The sequence below is a fragment of the Andrena cerasifolii genome, chromosome 6 (genome assembly GCF_050908995.1).
Source record: "Andrena cerasifolii isolate SP2316 chromosome 6, iyAndCera1_principal, whole genome shotgun sequence".
Classification (NCBI taxonomy): Eukaryota; Metazoa; Arthropoda; class Insecta; order Hymenoptera; family Andrenidae; genus Andrena; species Andrena cerasifolii.
The window spans coordinates 6615932-6631476 of record NC_135123.1 but is presented as its reverse complement, the minus strand read 5'-3'; the positions used below and the strand labels follow the sequence as shown (position 1 = coordinate 6631476).

The following is a 15545-nucleotide window of genomic DNA, read 5'->3' as shown; positions in this document are numbered from 1 at the left end:
TCGGCCACCTCGTTACTGAAATTCTCGACGCCGCCCGATTGTCTTCCCTTTTAGTTACTACGTCGTCCGAACCGTCGAACCGCGACACGCACCGTTACGATATTCCTTCGATGGGCGAGTGAACGGAACGGTTGGAGAATTCGCGCAGACTTATCGCCGAGTCATCCCTCGGCACGGGCTTCACAGAACGGTCCTGTTATCAATTAGACTTCCGAGATCACGGTGCACGTAACGAAATTAATCTCCCCTTAATTAACGGCGTTAAGGCGCATCCAGCCGCGGAGGCAGTACGAGTTTCCTGATTAAGACGACGATACGCGTTCTTAGAAGAAGCGTCGAAACAGCCGGGAAAGGAGCGTATGACCGGCAACACTTTATTGAAATCTTCTGCAATTAACAACATAGAGGCTGTGTCTCTTCTTTCCTCTCGTAAACTCCATATGTTATTTAATTGTTCCACCATTCAACGTACCTATAGGTTCCGCGTTTAATATGCGAGTCCAACTTCCGCCACTCCAAAAGTACCTACCTGTTTCCTATATCAAAGTTTGCGCAGCAATGTGAACCCTTCGCCTCCAAATACACCTCCCCTGTTTTTCCGCGATATTTATACCCAACTTTGTTTCACCGCCCATCCACGTCAATTATACATTCTGCCCTCCATATTTAACCACCCGGCTGTCGCTGAAAGGTTTCCAAGTTCCGTGTTGCAGCAACGCGAGAACTTGCCATTTTTCGCTGGAGGTAGGCCGACGAGCACCCTTCCCTCTGTACCTATCTCCGTCAGCGGCGATATCGACGTTTCAACGGAAATGAGAAACGCCTGGGCGGTATGCCGGCCGTTTTCCTCGCTTTACCGAGAATCCGTAATTACACGGCAAACACTCGCCACTTACAAGCGTTCACCCGGCCTGCACATACCGGGTGTCAAGCGGCCCGAACGCCGCTGAAAAAACAGGCCGCCGTTACGAGATTAGTCCTTAGACGGCGCGGGTCGTTTTTACTTTCGCGGGATTCACAGGTGTCCCTCGGAGGAAGCTGTTTACGCTTATTCCACCGCTGTAATCGTCAGCCCCGCCGTTTATTTCGCGCTCCTACTCGACCGGTTCCACGGAGAACCGCGCCATTTTTCTAGGATGCCTCATGTTCCCACAGAGAGATGTTTTTTGGCAACGCATTGGTCCCCGATCTTGGTACGAAGGGGCAGATTTGTGGGTAGGTTAAGTAGGCTGCAGCCGAGGGCGGAAAATTTTGGGGAGCGGCAAATTTGGGAGAGCAACAAAGTTTGGGAAGCTGCAAATTTTAGGGAGCGGCAAATTTGGGAGGCGACAAATCTTTGGGAGCGACAAATTTTGGGGAGTGATAAATTTTGGGTAGCGGTAAATTTGGGCCGCAACAAGTTTTTGGGAGCGGCAAATTTTGGAGAGTGATAAATTTGGGGGAGCGTTAAAATTTGGAGAGCGGCAAATTTAGGAGGTGATACATTTTTGGGAGCGGGAAATTTTGGGGAGCGACATATTTTGGGGTGCGGAAAATTTGGGAGAGCAAAAAATTTTGAGAAGCTGCAAATTTTTGGGAGCGGCAAATTTGGGAGGCGACAAATTTTGAGGAGCGGTAAATTTGGGCCGCAACAAGTTTTTGGGAGCGGGAAATTTTGGAGAGTGATAAATTTGGAGAGCGATGAATTTTGGGGAGCGGCAAATTTAGGAGGTGATACATTTTTGGGAGCGGCAAATTTTGGAGAGTGATAAATTTGGGAGAGCAAAAAATTTTGAGAAGCGACAAATTTGGGAGGCGACAAATTTTTGGGAGCGACAAATTTTGGGAAGTGATAAATTTTGGGGAGCGACGAATTTTGAGGAGCGGTAAATTTGGGCCGTAACAAGTTTTTGGGAGCGGGAAATTTTGGAGAGTGATAAATTTGGGGAGCGATGAATTTTGGGGAGCGGCAAATTTAGGAGGTGATACATTTTTGGGAGCGACATATTTTGGGGTGCGGATAATTTGGGAGAGCACCAAATTTTGGGAAGCTGCAAATTTTGGGGAGCGATACATTTTTTGGGGAGCGGCAAATTTGGGAGGCGACAAATTTTTGGGAGCGACAAATTTTGGGAAGTGATAAATTTTGGGGAGCGACAAATTTTGAGGAGCGGTAAATTTGGGCCGCAACAAGTTTTTGGGAGCGGGAAATTTTGGAGAGTGATAAATTTGGGGAGCGATGAATTTTGGGGAGCGGCAAATTTAGGAGGTGATACATATTTGGGAGCGACATATTTTGGGGTGCGGAAAATTTGGGAGACCACCAAATTTTGGGAAGCTGCAAATTTTGGGGAGCGATACATTTTTGGGGAGCGGCAAATTTGGGAGGCGACAAATTCTGGGGAGCGACAAATTTTGAACGAAAGAAATTGGGAAAGGTTTGAACAGAGGCTTGGGACCACTTTGAAAAACAATTCCCCTCTTTCTCATATAACAAATTAGCAATAACTCATATGTGAGTTATCATACTGAATTAATCCTAATTTCTCTCAGCTCTTTTAAATTAAAATATTTGATGATATTTCACGGGAAGGGCGGTAGACACTTGTTACTCCTACTGGCGCCAGATCTCCAAATTCACTGCTGGGACGCCGGCACTTAGAACGGAGCAAGTTTCTCATTAATTACAGCCCACGATTCTCGCTTACCCTCTTTTCATAATAAAATCGAAGTGGATCATTAAAATTATTTCACCCCACAGTGTCATTCCAGGTTTCAGTTGGTCAGGACTTTCTAAGCAGGCCCCTTTGTAGTGAAAGTTTTGTACGGACCGTAGAAAGTCCGCTCCTTGCTTGGTTTGTTTACAAAGCGAGCGTGCGGGGATTGTCTGCCAGTACTTTCGATGCCCTGTAGGAAATATCAGCTCGCAACGTGCCTATAGAAATCCAGAGCAGAGCAAGCTTCTGGGATAGTCTGAATATTATTTCGCTCCTCTTCGCTAGAATCAAATTGTTTATGTGACGCGGAAGTTGTTTTGCTTTGAATCCGCGGAGCTCAGACCTGGTTAAGTCCCGTGAATTTTAAAGTGCCTGCCAAGGTGAATAAGGATGCGAGCTGGTTCGCGTGTGCGCTGAAATTTCTCTATTATTAACTCTGCCTACGAAGCTTTAACTTGGAGAGCACGTGTTTCCTGGGAGCGTTACAAAGCTCCGCTGCTCGTTTATTTATTTAAACCCGCCGGTGGTCTCGCGACCTGGAAGAAAATCGCTCGCCACTGGGAATCGTTTACCACCGTGCGAATCGTGCGTGTGCCGCTCCGCCGCGATATTGCGGGCGTGCACGCTGGCACTGATAGCGCGGCGTTACGCTAATCGCGTTACATCATCGCGTTTCTCGGAAAAATTGATCGCGAATACGATTCGAGTCCGGAACGACCTCGTCGCCGCTGGGAAATCGCGGAACGGACAGATTTAACGACGCCTCTGCTATTCAGAGCGCATTAGATCGTTCGAAGCATCGGAAGAACGATATTATCCAACATCCGAAGGCTCGCCGATCGTTCGAAAACGGTGTTCAGCACGCAGACACTTGTTGCTCTTGTCAAAGCACGTGGAACACAGCCAGTGGACACGGTTCGCCGTCTAATGTTCAAACAGCGCTCCGCGATCACATATTTACGCTTGCCAAACCGAAAATTCCCCGACGCACCGCCCCCTTCAGCCGGCGCATCTCATTTTAATACCGCAAGCTCCTCTGGCTTGATATCAAAGCGATCGTGCAAACCGCCAGGAAGCCAGATGTAGTTTGTTTGTCAAAGAACGAGCTAATTGAGTCCCCCGAGCCAATTATCCCGTAGCCAGGTCTTCTCCGTCATCCGCGCGATTGCTTTGACTTCTCCACAAGCTCGACGAGTACCACCCCGACTTCTTCGCGGCCCCACGCCCCCGCGGGTTCTCGCAAAGCTTGCCCTCGCCATTTTTCAGGCAATTTCGTCGCGTTTAATGCGGTTAGATACAGGGGAGATAAGGCGGCGAGATAAGAATTTATCGCGGCCTCGGTCCCTGAGTAACGATCCTGTCTCCGCTAGTGAATCGGTTCCCCATCGATTTCCCACTAATTACGCCGGCTAAAAGTGGCCCGCGGATTTAGAGGATCCCCGGGTGAATTAGTCGAGGAAAGCAACGGGATAGCGTAACAGATGGACCGGAATGGCGGACAAGAAAATCCGGGAATTTATCGGTCGCTTATCCGGAATTTCGAATCGCTGCTCTTCCACCCCCTCGCTCCGCGGGGCCCGGCGACGTCTCCCCGGCAAAATAGCGATCGCTTGGGGAGAAGCCTTCCTTCCGCTCGAGCGCTCTAAACTTCATTCGTTCCCCATCAGGCTTGGAAACAAACACCGACAAAGGGGGTGGGAGTTGACGCGCGTGGCTTCGGTTGCCTCTTTAAATTTTGGGGGGTGCTTAAGGGGGTATACCCGTTTGAACCCTCGGAAAATGTATACATTTTGTGGATTTTTTTACAAGTCAACGGTTTGATGCAGATTTCCCGTTTTTTAACTATGTTTACATAGTATTATGAACTACTTATAAAAAAAGTTTCAGTTAAAAAACTATTGTTTTTCGGAAGTTACGGATACATGTCCGAAAGTCTCTCGATTTTAGACGGCTAAACGGTGGGCCTAAAAACTCGCGCTACGTTCAACCGATTCGCTTCTAATTTTGCACGCAGGATCGTAATAAGATTCCACATCGTCCCACGAGGGTTTTTTATTATTCCGATTCCCCGTTTATTATTTATAAAGGAAAAAGTTGGCCTTTTCTCTTAGAAAAGTGTAACTTCTCCTTTGATCTCTTACCATTTCTTTATTTTATAAAATTTTCAAAATCGGCTCCATTAGACGATAGCTATTGACATGCTTTATAAGAAGATTTTATTGTTTTTGATTTCCGACACGACATTCAGCTGTTTTCAGGCCCACCGTTTAGCCGTCTAAAATCGAGAGACTCCCAGATATGTATGCATAACTTCCGAAAAACAATAGTTTTTGAAGTGAAACTTTTTTTTTAAGTAGTTCATAATACTATGTAAAAATAGCAAAAAAAACGGGATATCTGCATCAAACCGTTGACTTGTAAAAAAATCCACAAAATGTATACATTTTCCGAGGGTTCAAACGGGTATACCCCCTTAAATCACGGAGTAGGAGGTAGTAGGGAGGAAAGTATATATGCGATGTTCGATTGTATTCCTTTAATCGTGCTTCTAGTCCTTTGCGCAGTAAAGTTCACTCAGCCCAAAATGGACGAGAGGGATATGTTTTTCAACACCTTGTTCAAGAGCTTCAGAACGATGGGGCTACCGATCTCGGACAGTTTCTCCTGGTAATCGTCGAGCAGTCCAGGAGTTATGTCGCTGACGATACTGCTCACCAGCTTGGACATTTCTGCGTCGTCGTACAGCCCAGTGATTTTGAACTGTGATAATAGAAATAGGGGAAAAAAACACTCTTATTTAGCTTCGAAATATTTGAGTAGGCACTGCTGTACAGTGATTAACTTTTAGAGGGCTGGGCTGGCCAGTACAGTGGCCACCTAAGAATTTGCATACTTTGCCGCCCATTTTGGTGGTGTATGTGCATAAATTTTAAGTGAATAATAATTTACAGTTTCAGTGAAAAAATCCCGGCCCTCTAAAGGTTAAGGGAGCATTTTTGAGGACTTACGACCAGCCCCTTGAGATGGGCGTGCAGGACTAATTCCTTCGCGTACAGCCCGCCGTCCTTTATGCCGATTTTCATGTCCACCGTCACGGTCAGGCCCTTAATCACAGCCCTGGGAATCAAAGGAAATATTATCTATTCCGCCTGCTATTACCTCGAAGCCCCTTCCCTCTTTGTCTAAATGTTATTTGTAATCAAGTTCCTGTAATACTCGCGGTTTCAGTGGTAACCGCGCGATTTAAGGCGGGTCTAAGGCAGAGAACGATAATACTGGGTTTCGGTAACGCTGCTTTACTGGCGCCAGAGAACTACAGAACCGACCGCGAACGCGTTCTCGGTGGATCGAAGAGTTCCCTTCTGATTCTGTCGCGCAACCAGGCTTCGCCGTTTCGTTCAGAGATGAAGCTACCTCTGCGGAACGCTGCTCCTTCAAAGGGCTCGAATTTTTCGCGGGAATATATCGAGCAACCCGATTTCGAAAAACTGACCCTGCATTTCTTCCCGTCTCCATATCATACTCGATATTATTCCCGACTCTGAGTAGATAAGTAATGAAACCAGTGATTCCCAACCGATCCAACTGTCTTCTGAGTTTTCTCTTTTAATATTGTTAAGTTAGAATTACATTCTGAAATACCTATTTTTAATGTGTTTTCTTTGCCTTATTAAATCGACATTTCCACAATCTTTTTAATTTAATAGTTCATTAAACATCAATTTTTATTTGCCCTTTTTAAAAAATAAATTTCAACTTTCCTTGAAAATGGTAGGAATTATTGACCGAAACGTTGGAAACTGTTAAAGAAATGTTTCGAAATTGCGATTAGTTTTTGTTTGAATATTCGAAGGACCGAACCAGTGCGCCGAAGCAACACTCTTTTAATTGCAACGATTTGTGCGGTCGAAATTCAAATTATTTTACTTATTAAATTTATCTTAAAAAAAGCTTTGGGAAATAGTGATTTAAAGAAACTCACATGAGAGTTCCAGATCCGTAGACATCCATATCGGCGATCTTCCCACTCGTGACCTTATAGTTGGTCATAAGGTCGATCTCGTCCCACGTGAGACTCACATTCGCGAGGAGTCCAACGATCGCTAGATCCCCCTTGTTTATGACGTACGTGGACAGACCATGAGCTCTTAGATTGTCCAGGGCGCCGTGGAGCCTGCCAACCGAAAGAAAAATCATCGTTAATCTCTCGCAACTTGGGTCATTAACGTTTAGCTTTCCACGTGCATACTCGACGAATCCTCCCTCCTTCACGTTCAAGTCGACGTGCTCCAATTTTAACGGGTCGAGGGCGGGAATACCTAGAGTGGCGTTTCCGTTTTTGATTATCGCCCTGAACTTCTCCAGCACTTTCACCAACATGCCATCTTTGGCAAGGACCTCCGCAATCTCCATGGGCTCTGCAATAGAGGGAAGACACACGCGTTATTCTTACTAGAACTGCTACCGTAAACTGGGCACTACGGGGTAACATGCACTAAAGAAGGAAGGGGATAACAATTTTATGCATTCTTACACTTGTAGTACATTAAAAAAAAATGCAATGCTACGATAGGACTAGCTTTACTACTCGGCTTCGCCCGAAATTTAGATTCTGATTTAATAAAAAAAAAATGTTTTTTTCTCGTGAAAATTGTTACATTCATCTGGATTAGTCGGGCATAATGAGCTGAGGGACATTTCGTGATCCTAGAGTTTATCGTTGGGAAGTCTTTAGGCGACAGACAAACGCAAACGTATAGAAGCTTTCTGCTTTATATATTCAGATAACTTAAGGGATTACACCTAGTCAGCAGGCCGAGAAGAGACGATTTTTTTTTGACAAAGCGGAAGCATATATTTTTACAAAACTTTTCCACTTAAAAGCGCATCATTCAAAGAGCATTTGGTAATTTTTTTGCAGAAAAATATTTACGATTTCAATAAAAATAAAACGACATCCGAGACGCCTTTTTAAAAACGTTTAGCAAGATATGTCAAAAACTACTGCACCAATCTTTCTGAAAATTTGTGGGCTTATTTTCTATACAAAAGTCTACCGAATGACGTAGGAATTTAGTATGGTTATCACCATTTTGGTATGGTTATCACTAATAGCCATTTTTCGTTGATAAAATCGAAACTACACAGTGGAAAAAAAAGTCCCTCCGCCATTCAGTAGATTTTTATACAAAAACTAAGCCCACAAAATTTCAGAGAGATCGGTGCAGTAGTTTTCGAGATATCTTGCTCACCGTTTTTATTTTCCCCGATGTTGCTTTTTTAAGTTGCAAAGAGTTCTGTAAATACATATGCTTCCGCTTTTTCAATAAAAATTCACAAATATTCGCTTCTTTTCGGTCTCCTGACTAGGTATATAACCCCTTAAATCGAATGTAAATGTTGATTTTTATATTAAATAGCAAAGCGTTCCAAAAGCATCCGAATGTCCCCGCAATATATCGATGTGAACGTTCGATAGAAAAATATCACTTACGTCCCACGTGCATGGGAGTCGCAGCGGCATGGCAGGCCACCAGGATCGCGGCTATCACCGCTACGGACAGATGCATCTTTCTGAAAGCAAAAGGGTGGAGGGGCACTGCAATGAGGAACTCTTTGCATCGATCTCGAAGATCCATCTATATCACTCGCGATCCGAGCATGAAAATCCGTTCCCCTTGAACACGAATCCTCGTTACGCACCGCGCGATTCTCTTTTTTAAGCTAGCGTGTCGTCAGGTCGATACGCCGCGATATCGGCTAGCCGTCACGGGAGCTCTACATTTATTTCATTACTAGGCCGCGTCGCTGACGGTTGGCTCCTCTTTTTTCCACCCGGTCGCGTTATTTTCGCGTCGCCACGAGCAAAACACTCGGCGTCTGGGCACTCGAGATCTTGTAATTTCCTCGGACCCGCTCGCAATGAAACGGGGGGCGTTAATTTAGCCAGCTACCCGCCTCCTTTTCCCGACCAGCTGGGCCTCTGGATCGGTCCCGCGAAAAACGGCGATCGCCTCTGAACCACGCTAAAGCTACGATGGATCCCGATTCGCTCGTTATTTAATGAAAAATCCTTGGAGCCCGCGAGCCAGCTTTTTCGCGAGGAAAAGTAGCGTTTCAACGAGCGCGTCGCGGTTAAATAGCGCGCAGAGACGCACCGTGCGCGATCATCCTCACTCTTTCGCGAGCTTCAGACGTAATTACTCCCCTGCTGTCTTCGGAAACGTATTCACCGCGACAAGCAACCGATCAGATCGCGTTGTAGGCTTCGACTTATCACTTGCGTGATCGTCGCGGATAAAAGAGCCGAGAGCAGACTTCATTCCGAAGTGGAGCTTCTTCTGCGAACGTTATACTTCGGCCTTCACAGCGGTGGACGAACGGATTCACTAGAGACGCGAGATCGCGATACCTGAATGGAGGATCGGTGGCGATAGGTACTCACGATTTCGATAGGCAACGCGTGCAATGTTCCCCTGAGTACTGGCTTACGCTGATAATCCTCTCTTATATAGCAGAGCTGCTGGTATCGTTCACCTGTGCTTGATGATCTGTCATTGGTTCTTCCGTTATCTGGAACACTCGATCGTCCGATGGACGGAACAAAGTATCATCGGTAGCCAAGGCCGCGGAGTTACGCTGCCGTTCCGTCCGTAATTGCTCTTCGCACCCGCGAATCTTCGTCTAATCGGCTGCGCCACCCGCTCGAGGACTCCCGCGACGACGCGTTTCGCCGTGCGGTGGTTAATCGGTTGGGCGAGGAATAACAATACTCGAACGTAGTCGCAGCCGTTGCCGCGAAATGGACCTGAAATTACGGCCGCGCCGTTAATTGCTGCGCGGGGAGATAATTGATGAAAACGCTGCTGGTCGCTCCCATCCCGGTGTCTGACACGGGTCTCGCGTCGCGTGGCTCCTCTTGCGCCTACAACAGATTTCGTTGCCCGATTATCTCACCCGGAATCCGCCCGATAGCTCCGCGATACACCCGCGCGAGAGGAGCGCCCCCGGAGAAGCTCGCTACCGTGGAAGACGCCCGCCTAATTAGCCAGGCACGAGCGGGCCGTGAATTTCCATAAATCCGAAAAGGCTATTTTAGGTGGCCATGAAATTCGCGGCGGGTATCGATCGCGGCGGCGTAAATACTCGGTTATTGGAAGCCTGAAATCGGAGCAACGAGGACGAAGGTACGGCGGAGCCGGTGAGCCGGCGAATAAACTATCGATACGTAGTAAATCGCGGCAGGATCGGGGCCGGGGGGAACGAAGAAAAACGCCCGGGAGATTTGCCCCGGGCCACGGTGGGGAAATCTCGCGATTTTTATGGCCGGAGCCACAAAAATAAATTTTTCAATTCGACAAAATAAATGCAAGTGTCGATTGAAGAACTAATATGATTATCCAATGCCACCAATTTTACTGTCTCGTGTGTTTTAATACGAAGCTCGTGTAGACTTGCAAATGCTTATTATTATTATTATTATTAATATACGGGAAAACCCATAGTTTACAAATTTCTATACAGTGAAATTGCAGAGTCCGAGCACTAATATTAATACAGTATTGAGTGTGAATAGGATTAGGCAGTAAGCATTTGAGGAACACCTAGGCATCACAGGGAAAATAGCTGCTGTTGATACCCAGTTTTGTTACTCTGTTTGCATATGTAACGAGGTCCTTAACGAATTTAGGGACCCCAAAAAAGGGTCAACGCAGCTAAAGATTTCGTTGGCTACGATCATCGCTCTATTAATTGGGTCTACTGCATAGTAGTGATATTTTTGAAGACTCGGAAAGAAGAGCAATTATGTTCACGCAAGGTTAGACCGATCGCAAAGAATTAATCCAGATTTTCAAGTTGCTTCGAACACTTATATTGCGTTATCGAAAGATCTGAAAATAATTTCAAGGCGTGGATTGAATTCCTGGTGGTGCGCGAGATATCTTTGTGTCCTCAAAATAATTTTGTTTCGGTTTTTAATACGTTATTTGTACAATTTTTGAAATAGCGTTTTAGAAATAACCTTTTCGTATGAGAATCAATTTTCAATACATAAAACAGTTATCAAGCCCGTAATATCCTGCAATGATTTTCATTCCTATTTTACGTTCGACTATTTTCATTCTATAAATGCAATTATTAATTGCTAATAGTTGCTCGGCAGCAGCGATAAACCTTCCGCTATGTCCTGCTGCAGTGCAGCAGAGGCATGTTCTACCAAAGAAAAAAGTGTGTAAATGTAAATAATAAAAAAATCTTTATCGTTCGTAATTTTTGTCATTGCTGTTTCCCGGATAATTTATTTCCTTAATATCAGAACGTAAAAGTGCCGAATTTTATATATTAAAAATAAGTCTTCAGGTTTTGACCACGAGAATGCATATACTTCTGCCAATTCACATTGGTATTAAATTTGTAAGATTCAAAATCTTCATTTCTGCAGTTTCGCCCATAAAATCGCAAAATTCCCCCGCCGCGCGGACGAGCGGCCGCGTAATCGGGCATAAAACCCGGAAGAAACTCGACGCTGTCCAATCGGGCAGAGCCGCGTAGAAATATCGAAAGACGGCGGAGTAAATCCCCGCGTCCTCCCCGTTGAACCCAATCAAACCGCAGCCAGATGCATCCTCGTAAAACTTGGCCGAAAAGAAACAATTTCGCGACCGTCGGGACGCGAAAGGAAGCCGCATGAAAATAAGTCCGCGTACCTCTGGGATATCGGAAATTGGATTTTTTTTTCTCAAAAGCACCGTCGCCGCTGCTGCACCCCCTCCCCTCGAGAATACTTGCAAATATCTGTCGCGAGGACACTTCGGGGAGGGGTCGGGGTTGGAAGACAGGCAGGACGAGGGAAAAGGGGTCCGTCGACTCTAGCCAGGGCTTTGGTCGTGGCGCAAGAAGAAACGGGGGGTGGTCGGGGTGGAAAGAAGTCGGAGGATAAAGGAGGCGAGCGTTGGCAGATGATAGCGCGAAAAGGAAGATGGAGCGACAGAAGGTGAGAGGAGGGCAGGGCCGTGGGGGGCGCTCGCGCCACGGGGGGTTCAGTGGAGGGTGTAGTGGGGCGAAGCCGAGAGGGGATGCCAGGCCAGTTCACCCTTACTAGCCGCGGCTCGACTCGTCAGTGCGGCCTGAACGGTTAACCGGCCTACTTCTATTTCGCACGCCTCGCCTCGAGTCCACTCGTTCTCGCGACATCCGCCGCCGAGGTCTTTGTCGTCGCCTTTGTCGTCGCGGTCGCTCGGCATCGCGCCAGAACAGCCGAGCCGCGGAGCCTGCTGGCGGAGAGGAAGCCCTCCGTCGGTGGTCGTACTCCTCGACCTGCTCGACAAGCCAGCTCCTCGAACCGCCGATACCGCCGATGAGGAGCCGTTGAACAACGGAGGTGGACAACGGAGCCCAGGGTACAGGGCCAGGACAGAGGCAGGCAGGCAGGCTCGAGGGAAGGCCACAGGAGGAACGTTATCGTCAGCTCCCTGCGCCCGGAGAAGAGCACGCTTCCCGCTGAAGCTCCCGCTGCTGGTGGTCGTCGCGGCGGTGCTCGCCGAGCTGGACACAGGGGCGCGAGAGGTGGCGACGGTGCTCGTTCTCTTGGAAATTCGTAAGTGTCCCTTTGCGGCCCATTATTCGGGGGATCGATCCCCATCGCTCTGACTCTCCGCGATCGAATGCGTCTCTCGCGTACACGCGAGCCCCCGATTCGTCGAACCCGAGCGTCCCCCAGGTGGACAGGCCGCGGCCGGACCGCTGTCCACGGTTTTCGGTGGCGTGGAAATTGGGACACGTTCGGGATGCCGTGAGAGATCGCAGGGAATCGCACACTGCGGCACGCGTCAATTCCGGCCGGCGTGAATTCCCAGGTGGATGTTTCCTCGTGGAAACGCTCGCTGGAGGATCGGTTGCGAAGCTTCCGCTTCAAAGAGATCGATCGCTACGCGCTTTTCTGCCGTGCAGCGTCCGATCGATGAGGTCCTGCCTTCCTCTCACGCGTCTTTCTGTTTGGAAACGCGGAGGTTACTTGGTTAGAGTCGTTCCCGATGAGTTTAGCGATACCGTTCTCCTCGTGGACGCTTGTGGAAGAATCGCAGCGAAGGTCCATGACGGTGGCGCCTGGCCGTCATGCAGCAGAATCTGCTGCGGACACGGTTTAGTGTTGCTTCAGCGTGCGGTTACGCCGCGTCGGTGGGGGTGGTTGTGGAAAGGGGGTTAATAGGGACGATCGTCGGGCAATTATTTTCGAATGAGACGGTGTCACTGTCGCGCCGGCAATTTCTCGCCGGAACGCAATTTTTGGCCGTGTCTTGGCCCTCTTTCTACAGTAATCTCTTAGTACTACTTACAATTAGTCACGCTGGAGACGGCATAGCGCCAAGATTTGGCAGTTCACGCGTTCCGTGCCTAGATGGATATTCAGATTTTCAGATGAGAAAGTTAATTGCGATATGCAATTGCAAAAAAATAGTAGGTAGTTGCGTAATATTCCTCATTATTTTAAATAACAATATAGGCTATTGAATATAGAATATTTTCAGATTAGAAAATATAGAATATTTTTAATTGAAAAATATCTTTTCCTTCTGAATAAAAGTGGCACCACCGATAAGTATCGTGGGCCACCGGTGGCCCACGTGGCGAAACTAGTGTTCCTTCTCGAGAATGCTTTCTAGAGAAATTTTGTAATTGCTTATTACATTTGTCGAGAAATACTACAATTTCTCGAGAAACTTAGATCTAGGAAGAATATTATGTATCTCATTTATTTTCTTAAATGAATGTATTACTAGTTAATCGCGAACGTATGAACACATCTACAATTTATAATACATCTTATTAATAGCATTAGAACCTAAATGAATTCCAATAGAAAAGCACAGTACAGAAGATTCGATATTATTAACTGCTGAAGGTGCTCTTAAATTCTTATTTAAATATTTAGAAAAATTGTATACTGAATTGAGTACCTAATGAGTTTCTTGTGGCTATTAAGGGGAAACACCACTGTGACGGCCGGAAAAGTAAGACATTCTTAAGAATTTTTTTCAGGAATAATATACAATTTTCATAGAAAATTGTGATTGCCTGCATTTAGTACGTTGTCTTAAGAGACTATACAGAAAAAAATAATTAGGAAAACATCCATAGATTTTAATATATTAATTAATCTTCTAGACCCTCCACGCAAGCTGGTCGAATGTGTAACTATGGAACGACAGGTCCGAAATCAAATTTCTTTTTTTTTTATAAACTATATGAGTGTAGTTTCCGTTGTACGTACCGATTTCTTAAACAAATTATTTTTGTTAAAATGGTGCGCCTTAGAAGAAAAGTTTCGAAAATCCGCGAATAAGATAGACAGCTCTTCGCGCGTATTTAAACAAAAATTTGTTTGCAATCAAAGAATCCATACGTACAACGGAAACTACACTCATATAGTTTATAAAAAAAAAAGAAATTTAATTTTGGACCTACTGTTCCATAGTTACACCTTCGATCAGCTCGCGTGGGGAAGTCTAGAAGATTAATTAATATATTAAAATTTATGAATGTTTTTCTATTAATTTTTTTTTCTATAGTCTCTTAAGACAGCGTACTAAAGGTAGGTAATAACAATTTTTTATGAAAACTGTAAATTGTTCCTGAAAAAAATTCTTAAAAGTGACTTACTTTTCCGGCCGTCACAGTGGTGTTCCCCCTTAAAGAAGAAATATAGAAAAGAGGAGATAAGACTATTGTATCCCGTATAAAATTTTTGCACGATCCAGAATTTCTTCCAAAAGGGTCAAGACGCATTTCTTCACTTAACATCCAAGATAGATATTTCTAAAATGTCAAAATATAGCAATAACAGATTTTGCTATAAAAAAAAATAGATTCGCTAACGCTACATTAGACGCATTATGCTATTTAAAAATAAATTTTAAAACCAAAAAGTAACGTTTCGCTTTGTACAAATTTTGTATTAAATAAATAAATTCACCAATTATTTAATATTTATTTTTTCATTTACACAAATTTCGTATAAATTAGACATGAATAATTTAGTTAAAATTTTCTTGTGTTTTTGATAGATATTATCAGCATTATTCCATAAATATAATTTTTATAATATTCCTGTTGAATTTCTCGAGAATTCTCAAGAAATACGATCTCATTTCTGATGTCTCGAGAAACAAAAAAAAAGAAGAGAAATCAGTAACACTAGGCGAGACGTATTAAACAGTATTACACATATCCACCTCTGATTAGCTATTAATCTTGAAACCCCAAGGCTACGTTAGAGTTCTTTGAATAGTCCCCCATTTGAAGGGTTTGAAAGAGATTTCTCTGTGCCTGGCTAGGGCCAGAGAGGCGCGGGATCGATTTCGCGCAAAGATTGGCTGGCGGTAGTCCTATTAGTCGGCGAGAGTTACGACGACAAAGCTAGCGGATCAGCGATAAGATCGGCGAACGGATATCGAGGAATATGTGGCGCGGATTAACGGCAGCTAGGCCTGCGAGCGGCGACGATAAATTTCGATAGGCTTAAGCCGATGCTGGCTGCTCCCGAGATCGAGGATCGGATTTTCTCAGCCGAGGTCACCGATAAATCCCCGCTGCGCACGGTGAAGGCCGTCGCTCTTGGAGCCGCGTACCCTCCGATCGATTTCGAGACGATTTATTATATTTATTGCCAGCACGGCAAGACCAATCCCCTTTGTTCGTTTCCCGTGGCCCGCCGAGAGCCTTCTCTCCTGGCGCGCTGCTATAAAGGCGGCTTTTAATATTCCGCGCAGTTGCCACTGGCGTCGCGATACCAGCCCAGGGCGACGGGGGAAGGGTGCAGGGGCCGAGAGGAAGGGACGCGGCACTTGC

At 45.8% G+C, this 15545-nt stretch overlaps 2 protein-coding genes across 6 annotated transcripts in view; one reads left to right on the top strand and one right to left on the bottom strand.

Moving 5' to 3' along the window:
* The window catches only part of LOC143369569 (acetylcholinesterase), an 85731-nt gene that overhangs the window by 3596 nt on the left and 66590 nt on the right, over nucleotides 1–15545 (top strand). The window contains exon 1 of one of the 4 annotated variants that reach the window (XM_076813675.1): nucleotides 11806–12294. The exons of 2 other annotated variants lie outside the window; for them this stretch is intronic. The gene's annotated coding sequence lies outside the window, so the exon portion shown is untranslated. Of the gene's footprint in view, nucleotides 1–11805; nucleotides 12295–15545 lie in introns of those variants that run through there. One more of the 4 variants, XM_076813668.1, reaches the window with a different exon arrangement.
* Nucleotides 5209–10421, bottom strand: LOC143369579 (uncharacterized). 2 transcript variants are annotated; one of them, XM_076813696.1, is made up of 6 exons: nucleotides 10417–10421; nucleotides 8191–8270; nucleotides 6946–7114; nucleotides 6679–6870; nucleotides 5705–5813; nucleotides 5209–5456 (listed from the first exon to the last, which is right to left on the bottom strand). In XM_076813696.1, the coding sequence occupies exons 2-6, from the start codon at nucleotides 8264–8266 to the stop codon at nucleotides 5271–5273; spliced, it is 732 nt and encodes a 243-aa protein (XP_076669811.1). In that variant the 5' UTR covers nucleotides 8267–8270; nucleotides 10417–10421; the 3' UTR covers nucleotides 5209–5270. The 2 variants fall into 2 exon arrangements, with proteins under 2 accessions (XP_076669811.1, XP_076669810.1); XM_076813695.1 differs by lacking the exon at nucleotides 10417–10421 and adding an exon at nucleotides 9142–9221.